Source organism: Anguilla rostrata, chromosome 8 (genome assembly GCF_018555375.3).
Source record: "Anguilla rostrata isolate EN2019 chromosome 8, ASM1855537v3, whole genome shotgun sequence".
NCBI lineage: Eukaryota > Metazoa > Chordata > Actinopteri > Anguilliformes > Anguillidae > Anguilla > Anguilla rostrata.
Genome location: NC_057940.1, coordinates 44,648,841 through 44,659,279, shown reverse-complemented (window position 1 = coordinate 44,659,279; position 10,439 = coordinate 44,648,841). Strand labels below are relative to the sequence as shown.

General features: G+C 38.7%; 1 protein-coding gene across 1 annotated transcript; it reads left to right on the top strand.

Moving 5' to 3' along the window:
• Nucleotides 1–5,792: 5,792 nt before the first annotated feature.
• Nucleotides 5,793–7,476, top strand: LOC135260380 (trace amine-associated receptor 13c-like). Its single transcript, XM_064345602.1, has one exon. It carries the CDS (start codon nucleotides 6,078–6,080, stop codon nucleotides 7,074–7,076), a length of 999 nt encoding a protein of 332 aa, XP_064201672.1. The 5' UTR covers nucleotides 5,793–6,077; the 3' UTR covers nucleotides 7,077–7,476.
• The last annotated feature ends 2,963 nt before the right edge of the window (nucleotides 7,477–10,439 follow it).

The following is a 10,439-nucleotide window of genomic DNA, read 5'->3' as shown; positions in this document are numbered from 1 at the left end:
ATGGAAACACCCCAAGTTAGTCAACTCTGCTGGTATGCGGGGAGGAGTCATACAGTTGAGGCCAAAAGCTTATATACACTGAGGCTAAAGATACTGAAACTCAATTTTTCACAACTCCACACATTTCATGTTACCATATATTTCTTGTTAAGTCAATTAGGGTATCTACTTTTTCCATAAGAGGTCATTTCAAAATAATCGTTAAGAGACTGATTTATTTCAGCTTTTATGTACTATATCAGATTTTCAGTGGGTCAGAAGTTTACATACACTTTGTAAGTATTTTGTGGCATTGCGTTTTATTGCTTAGTTTTAATCAAATGCTTGAGGTAGTAGCCTTGCACAACCTGCTCACAATACTTTGCTGGAATTTCTGCCCATAGAGCTTGTAAGTGAAAACGTCACCAAGCCACTCCCCTCGTTTTCCTGCAAATTTGTCAATGGGAAAATGAATGGGGCAATTTTCAATAAGCAATATTTTTAGTTACAAGTCAGGAACCAGTTAGCTATTGGTATGCGGTACTCATGACATATGACTCATGAAATATAATATCAGCAGCACGATTGACCCATGACAAGTACAAGGTACAACGTTGTGTACGTTTAGTACGCTTAGGAACTACACATACCGGTACTGTGCTCACGACGCACGCTTATATCGTCCCGGCTCAGCTGGAACACGCTTGCGCCCTTTTACTTCTAGTGTCACTTTGATATCGTATTTCAATTTAAAATGACTGGAAATAACAGATTTATTACTATTAAGTTATATTGTTCATTTCACATCATAATCGTACGGTCGTGATGACAACAGGATTTCCTTTCAGGGATCTATAGAGTACAACCATAGACCGTATAAAAGAGTACAACCTAACCTAACTAACTTAAGACGTGATTTAAAATGGAGTCATATATATTTTTATCACAACACAACAACAATATAGCTAGCCAGCATGGTTTTCGATAAATTACCGACAATATGTTTACTACTTACTATGTTTTAATAAAACTGTTTATTAGAAATTGTCTATCTCTTGCCTACCGCAACTGCTGCACCTGCAACTGCAGTCATTCTAATTTTCACAATGTGTGTATTCCTTCAGTGCTGTGAGCAGACTGAAAGTCTATGTTACACCCCTATACGGTCTATGGTTACACCGAAGCCTTGCGAAACAAAGTTTTGTTACATCGTGTACTGTACAGCGAATACGGTTTGTAATGATAAATAAACCTGACTTTGACAGCTAGCTAGCTACCTGCTGATCCAGCCCTTCCTAACATTAACGTTAGCTAACCAGAACTTTATAAACCATATCTTTCATGCTGGTGCTGACAGACCCGCTAATATACCCAGGCTGTATATGACCAACTCTACATGGTTGGATTTGGAATGATTTTCTCCCTTCTTACCATTATTGTCCTGACCATTGAAAAAATGCCTTAAGCTAACCAGTGACACCGCGTTTGTCGTAGGTATAGCTAGCTAGCCACCGGTGTTGGGTGAAGTTGGCCCTAGCTGCTGGTCCACCGTCAGTTATTTCCTTTCCCTACTAATGGTTAAAGTTAGGACCTGGGAAGGGAAATCTGATCCCAGACCAGCAGTTAGGGGCAGCCTAGGCACCGCACTTGGTGGGTAGACTTACAAGCACACGTGGTTGTGACGTGTATTCGTGCAACTTTGATTTAGTGTAGTTCAGGACCACCAACAGATCGTAAATCGACATAAATCCGTTTTTTTTTTTGCCCCCAGAGATTGAAATAAATATAATCAAGCACATGCTACGCCAGAGAATTACAGTCCCAAAAAAACGTGAGAAATCCTTTATTTTTAATCGCTATAGATATTTTACAATCAATGATTTTTAAAAAGTCAATAGGATTTTTACATTGGGCTGTGACGTCACGAACCAGACGCCCCCCTGGAGGCAATTTGACTTACAAGCTCAATTCCTCCTGACAGAACTGGTGTAACTCAGTCAGGTTTGTGGGCCTCCTTGCACAGACATGCTTTTTTAGTCCACAAATTTTCTATGGGATTCAGGTCAGGGCTTTGTGATGGCCACTCCAATACTTTCACTTTGTTGTCTTTAAAAAGAGTAACATGGTGGTTTTCACACTTTCTCGGTTTTATGTGCTATTTGCACAAGAGGCATTGAAGAAACACGATGAGTAAAGTATTAAATATGTCCGTTCTTTATTTTTGGAGAAATATGCGTTCTAAATTCATTGTCCTATTTTCAGCCTGTTGAGAATGTAACCACTCCCATTTCCACGCCCCGTAAATATATCTGAGTGGACACACCGTCCTGCTACAAGTGTGCTGTGAAGTTTAGGTAGTAAACAACAAGGCTGAATCCTTCTGACGTAATTTACATAGAAACTATACGCTCAGATCTCCTAGTTTCACTCACTGTGGCCAAGCGGAATCGATAACGTTTCAGAAAATATATAACTTTAAAAGGTTTAATTCAACCTTCTACTGGGACTTGCGCTGTTTATTGAGGGTGTGAAAGAAAATTTCGGTGCCGCTGACTATAATCGGATGTTTTTTCAGATTTACTGTTCGATTGAGCAAGTATCATGGGTTAGTATTTTTATGGGTTAGTACTGTCCGATTGTGCTGGCTACTTCACAATAACCTTGTACGACGATCAGTAAAGGCTAACAGCGCAGCACCACTTAATTATTGTCACTTCTATCACCACTGTAATGAACTTAAAAAAAGGGCGACAAACTACCTTTTCTGTGAGAAATGCATTGTCGAGCTCACACGCATACACTGCTGGCGACATTCTAAAACTACATTTTGCCATTCCTACAGTCAGTCAGATTGCTGTGATAGCTCATTCTAAATGGATAACTTGTGACCCATATTTGGTGCCGCTGGCTTACAGGCAAGACGGTGCAAATATTTGACTCACGTTAGGTTCACTCATCAGAGTGCCTTTTAAGGACTATTAGACTATCTCTGGTTGGTTATATTCATTTATAGCTAGCTAACGTTAGCTAGCTATGTAGTTTGCTTTCATAATGTAATGTTATCGATAACGTTAGCTGGTTTGCTTTCAAAAGGACGTTATAGTTGTGGTTTTATCTTAACTTGGCTGGCTAGCTAGCTAGCTAGCAAAAATTATTATTGGATATAAGTCAACGTCCTTAGCTGTCGATACTTGATATACTAAGTTAGCTAGCTTGTGAAAATTCAGTCTCCCAAGATGAGCGCGTATCATGGAGGTAGCTATGGTAACAGGGCACTGTCTGTCAATCATAGCTAACCGACAGTTCTCATTACCACGCCCAGACAGTTCGGGTGAACTTTTATAGTGAGAAATTTAGGCTTAGAAAAATACGTTTTAAAATACATTTAAATGACTGAATAATAAAAAAAATATGCACATTTGTTTTGTTGTTGCCTAAAGACAACTGGCAAGTGTCACATTCAACCACCATGTTACTCCTTTAAGCCATTTTGTTACAACTTTGTAACAAAAGGTATGCTTAGGATCATTTTCCTGCTGGAAGACCCAGTTGCGACCAAGTTTTAACATTCGAGCTGATGTCTTGAGGTGTTGCTTCAGTATTTCTAGATAATCATCCTTCCTCATGATGCCATCTATTTTCTGAAGTGCACCAGTCCCTTTTCCAGCAAAACACCCCCACAACATGATGCTGCCACGCTCATGCTTCATAGTTGGGATGGTGTTCTTCGGATTAAAAGCCTCGCCCTTTTTCCTACATAGCGCTGATCATTATGGCCAAACAGTTCGTAAAATTGTAAAAACAAAATTTTAAAAAAGCCAAAATGAAGATTGCAGGTGATCACCAGGCCGAAGACCTGTCCTTTTAGAGGAGTGTTCTCTGGTCAGATGAAACAAAAATTGATCTGTTTGGCCATAATGATCAGTGCTATGTATGGAGGTAAAAAGGGTGAGGCTTTTAATCCAAAGGACACCATCCCAACAAGGAAGCATGAACAGCATCATGTTGTGGGGATGTTTTGCTGGATAAGGGACTGGTGCACTTCAGAAAATAGATGGCATCATAAGGAAGATGGATTATCTAGAAATACTGAAGCAACACCTCAAGACATCAGCTAGAAAGTTAAAATGTGGTTGCAACTGGGTCTTCCAGCAGGACAATGGTCCTAAGCATTCCTCCATAGTTGTAACAAAATGGCCTAAATACAACAAAGTAAAAGTATTGGAGTGGCCGGACCTGAATTCCACAGAAGATTTGTGGACTGAACTGAAAAAGCATGTCCGAGCAAGGAGGCCTACATACCTGACTGAGTTACACTAGTTCTGTCAGGAGGAATGGGCAAAAAGTCTGGCAAAATATTGTGAGAAGCTTGTGGAAGGTAACCCCAAGCGTTTGATTCATTGGGAACCCGGAAAGTTATGTGCCTACATACCTAATATTTGTCTCTGTCCTAGGACTAGCCCTATTGTTTGTTATTTGTCCAGTGTGTTTTAACTACAGCGGTTGGAGGGCGGGACCGATAAGGGGCAATGTTTGGGGATTAGCCATAATCAGTAGGACAATAGTAAGAGCGAGCTTATCACCTGGTCCTGAGTTAGCCTGTTAAACGGGCGAAATAGCCTAAGCCTGGGTTTGAATCACCGTGAGTGTGCGTATCACTGTGCCACGGGCACCAGTGAGTAGGCGAGCCTCTTTGTTTTGCATGTCGTGGCTCTGTTGAGCACGCGCCTCTTTTGATGTTTGGCTCTGAGGAGCATGCCTCTCACTTTGTACTGGAGTTTACTGGCAGCCCTAGTCCGACTGCACCACTGTCCCAAATTCTCCCATGCCTAAAGATTAAGCTGTTTTACGAATTGCCCCTAAAAATAAAGTTGGCTCCTTTTTTTTTATAAAGTCGTTTGCTGTGTGTTCTGTGCTCATTGTCTGACAATGGACCGGCCTGGTCTACCCCACAAACGAATTTGAATGTTTATTACAGTATTCAATCTATTCTCGTGAATAAGTGATCCAACGCACATTCATGCATGTGTATTGTTGTACACACAACACCATGCGAACACACTGCAACCACTGAATTACACTAGCCAATGAGTAGTTAGCAGAACAGCTCCATTATACTGCCTATCCGCTCCTTCCATACTCACTGCTGCTGCTAGTCACAAGGCCTGTCTGCACTGGCCTCCAATGTTAGAATGAACTTTCCATGGTGGTCAGGACAGGAGAAATGTTGTGCAGCTTTACATGAATTGTTGTGTACCTTCAGATGCAAAATGATAAACTGAAGGACCCACCTCTTCAGATTGCATCTTGGTTCTCCTCTCATCCCCTACCTGAAGAATCCTTTGTAGTAGTTCAGCTTTTCATAATTTTCCTAGCCATAGGGCTTTCCTAGTCATAGGGCTTATTTTCGATGTAATCTGTATGTGCTCAGCATGTGTATTTAGGCTTTTTGTCAGCATAGTTAATTAGTTAATTTGCCTGACTGCTTCAGTGATGGTAAATTCATATCCGCTACTCTGGGAATGATGTAAACTAGGTCTAGCACTTTCATGAGTTTAAATTAAGTGAATGAACTTGTGTTTTCCTCCATTTTATGTTGCTCTGGATAAGAGCTTCTGTTAAACGGATGTAATTTTTGTTAAGTTCTTAATTTTCCATGAACTCCAAGATAATTCAAGTGACTGGATGCAATCCACTCTGTTACCATTGTAATTATGGAATCAACAAGTGTTCAGTTGAAAGCTCTTTGTCTTGACCCATTCTCTTATTTTATTATTTGATTACATCACTTACATTTCCCAGTTTTGATCTTGGTCTCCTAACGCAACCCCCTGTACAATTAATTTAATTTAATCTGATGGGGATTCATAGACAACCACCAAAAGAAAAAAAAGAAAAAAAAAACCAATGGTAACCCCTTTATATAAATGTGACTCTACTGCGCTTAATGATCCAAAAGGACCCTGCAAGACCAGCAAGCTACATTATGCAACACTGTTTATGCACATTCACAAAAGGATATTCTTTTTTGAGATAGCCTACATTAAGTATAAGGACAGAATGTCTCATTGCTCAATGAAACTGTAACCTCTTCCTTCATGAATCTCACAGAAGAGCATCAAGAGACACCCTGTGTCTATTCAAACTTTTCTTGTTTGGAAACTTCACCAACAGCAGTGGATGTGTTGCTCTATATACCTGTAGCGATAGTTGTCTCACTGACCGTGTGTGGAAACTTGCTTGTGATCATCTCCATCTGTCACTTCAAGCAGCTTCAGACACCAACTAATTTCCTTGTGCTGTCTTTGGCCATGGTGGACTTTCTTGTTGGGGTAATTGTGATGCCCCTCTATTTTATTATGTGGATAGATCCATGGAGGTGCTTTGATATTTTGTATTGCACAACTTTTAAGATAGCAGCATATGGCTTTACTTGTATATCAGTTTATAATGTAGCTTTAATTGGACTGGACCGATATCTTGCCCTCTCCAACCCTTTTCACTATTCCATGAAAATTACAGTGAATGTAACTTTGAGGATGATTTTCATACTGTGGTTGTATTCATTAATCTACAATATGGTGCTTCTTTATTTCAATGGAGATTTTACTGACATGAAAGAAAACATCACATGTGGTGTGTGTGTTGGTACAGTCAATAAAGTATGGGCTATTGTTGACTTCATAATTGCATTTGTTTTACCATGCTCAATGATTGTAATTATAAACTTGAAAATTTTTGCTATCGCTAAAAAGCATGCAATTAAAATTAGAAGTGTCAGAAAGTGCCCAAAAAATGATCATGGTTCTATGGCCTCTGAAAGGAAAGCAGCAAAATCCCTTGGAATTCTAGTGGCAGTCTTCCTTCTGTGTTCAGTACCCTACTATGTAAGTGCATTCTTTGAAATCTATTTTAAGAACAAATCTGTCGATCTTGCAATTTCAACTACAGTACCTCTATTATATTTGAATTCTTCCATTAATCCAATCATTTATGCTCTTTTTTATCCATGGTTTCAGAGGTCTGTTAAACTCATACTAACACTTAGAATATGTGGTTCAGAGTCTTCTATGCTGAATGTGCAACGGGAAACCTAACAATCTCAGATGAATGTCAAATGAATGTGATGTTTATAAAACAGTTTAAATTTTTTCATCCTTGTTTTACATAGATTGTCAAAAAGCCCTCTGCTTGCAGTGTTGAACACACCCAACATAGCATTGATTGCCCTCATGATGTCATTATAACAGTGTTTTTAAACTTCATTACAAATGTACAGTGGACTATAAAGGCCTTAAAGGGATTACAAAGGAATATTCATAGAAAGTTGTTCTAAAACAAAAAAATATTAAATTCCCTGTAAGAAGTTGTTCTGTTCAAAGGCTTTTTCCAACTTTGTGTATCTGTTTTCACACTTGACAACCCATTGTTTCTATAATTTGATAACATGCTACTGTTTTCCTTTCTTGTCATTTTATATATAATATAATAAAATAAGGTCCATTTACAAGTACAGGAAATTGTCATGGTGGTTTGTGGGCAGCATGAGCCAATGAAGTTTTCCTATTGTCTAGTACTAATTACTTCTCATCCTGAATCCTTTCACATGCATACAAATACAGACCTGCCAACTTGCACGCATTTTGTGTACCAATCACGCAATTCTTGGTCAAAATACGCAGGTACGAAATGCCAGCTGAAACTATGCAAAAAAAAAAAAAAATTTGTGTAATTTAATTACGGAAAACCATCAGTTAATACAAAACAATACCGTACATTTATTCGGTATTTAAACTACATGCCTCGGACTGAACCAGATGCTACGAATTTGTGCTTGGGGTTCTGTATCCCCCTCCCCGACCCACTCAACATCCACTGATACGCAGTGGTACTTTATTATCCACCGAGGCGTAGCGCTGCATTGCTGAGGTAAAATGGGAAGTAGGGAGTAATAATCAAGCACAAAACGTGACCGTAATGTTAACATAAAACGTTAAAACATGTTCGGTACACTGAAGAAAAAAAAATTGTTACATCTACGTAATTTAATTGTGGAAAGTATTTCCACGAAAATAAATCATGTTCTTTCAAATTTAAGTAATTTTGTTGATCTAACAATATTAAGACAGATTAAATGAATGTAATTCACTGTGGTAACTACAATCTAATGTGATCAAGTTAGATTAACTTGATTTATTTGAGTAGGTCGAACTGATTTCATCCATGTTGTTCCAAATTCTTTTACAAGGGTTTATTTGACTTATTGAAGAAATGTTAATGTAACTTAATGTAGTGATGTTACTTTGGTTACTACAGCTTTCAGTGATCCAATTTGATTATGTGGATTAAACAAATGAATCTAATCTAGCATTAACTCAAAACTGCTAAAACTGAAGACTTAACTGAAACCATTTACAACCTACTTGGTCTAAGTTAGGAAAGCACATGACGACCAGTGTTTGCTGCAGAAAACTTGTATTTTCAAAAATCACAGAATAAATGGACACATTTAAAAAGTGCTTCTGTCCACACAGCAGAATGAGGTGCATCGCACACAAGTAGCACAAGTGCACAGTGTCATAAGGCATAAGTGGTTCACTCAATAAACAGGCAAGTATAAACCCAATGACAGATTCTTTGTCATTTAAGTGGAAAATATTATCTGTAAACATGGAATTTGAAACATTTTAAAGCAAAACTAAATATCAATCTGCTTCACATTAAACAAAGTGCATTGCACGTCCTTTAACATTTCACAGAATAAATGTACATATTTGTAAAGTGCCCCTCTCACACATCAACATTCCAAACTTTACAAGTTTAAAAAGTGCAAAAAAAAAAAAAAAAATCACCCCCCCCTTCATATTTGAGCTAAACTGAGAATGATGCCTGAATGACAGAAAATAAAACAGAGAAATTACATGGTGTTTCAGTATGCCTATCACTAATGTGTTGTTTTTTAGTGTCTGCACTTTTGTTGATAGTTTTTTGTCATCTGTTTGCATAACAACCTTTTGAAGAGCTTCAAAGGTGTATCTGTGCTCTGATGGGTAGCTCAGGTTAAGTGTATATGTGAGACCCAGCAACATGGTTACTGCTAAAGGCACGCTGCTCAACTCACTAAGGACCTCCACCCCCTCCATGAAGATTCCAGTGTTCTCTGGGTTATCTCTGGGCTCTGCACCCTCGTGTGTAATGACAAAAATGGCCATGGCCATTTACGCCATCTTCCCTGGAAAGTCTTCTTCACCAGTAGCCTGAAGCAAAACATAATTATTTTGTTTAAAATATGTGACCAATCAAATGCAGTTTTTAGCAACACTTGCCAATTAGGTGAACTTGAATATATATATAATAAATATCACAAAATAATACATTTTCCTTATTTTCTACCATATGACTATTTGAGACTAGCACAGTTCCTCCCTTGACACAGGAAACTCAATTTCTACAAAGACCATTGCATGATTGCATGTTATATTTTATGAAGAACATGACAACCAATGCAATGTGAAAATGGTTATATTATTATGGCAACACAAAAGGAAATGGATGCATTAAATTAGAGAATAATTTTAAATAAATTTGGTAAACACACCTTGTATTCTTTCACAAGGTGTTCTGGTGCCTCGTTCAAGTAAGCACAAAGACCACGGAGGACGCATTCACGTTTGATGTTAATGGTCTCATTCTAGGAAAGAGCAGTGAAAAGACAACATGAAACAAACATCAGGGACACAATGTCAATCAAGTCAACAATTGGTTTCATTTCATGAAATTCCAAATGCTTTTTACAAACACAAGATTCTGATATCAGGGCAGAAAGATTTGAGCAGACATATCCTTGGATTTTCAAGCTCCCTGAAGTTTCCAAGCTTCCACTGTAGGCTCACCTTCCATCCATCATAACCACTGGCTGACCCTGGCTCTCTTAAACAAGGATGGGCTTTTACAGCAAAGTCAGAGGCATTAGGGTATATTTTAAACTTTATGATCTCCTCTTTTAAGCCATCAAGGATGGCACATTTAAGTTTATGCCTAGGATTAAGCAATGTACCATCCTTCTGGAAAGCAGCATTTGCCTTTTCCAACTCCAGCTCTGCATCATAAGAAAAACGTGGCACTGGGAAGATGCCACTAGCCCATCCAGCGGACCTTGAAGATGTGGAGAGTGATGATGAGGTGGATTCAGGAGAAGACAGTATATTTGTGTCACACTCAGACACCGATGGGGAGCTGTTCAAAAAATGGAATGTGGTGCTTGCTTGGGAAGGAGGTAACAGGGATAGGGTTACGCTGTCATCAGGCTCTCCAAGTGCAACAGGACTATCAGAGCTGGTGGTAGAAGTAAGAATTACTCTGAGGGTCCCCTTGTCCTCCAAATCTGATGTCATGAGCAAGTTGATGAATTCATTCCCGAAATCACCATCCATATATTGAAGCCTGAAGTCCCCATCTAC

Bases quoted from the DNA above. Each gene is read 5' to 3' on its own strand.
- LOC135260380 (XM_064345602.1), top strand. From the start codon at position 6,078: ATGAATCTCACAGAAGAGCATCAAGAGACACCCTGTGTCTATTCAAAC.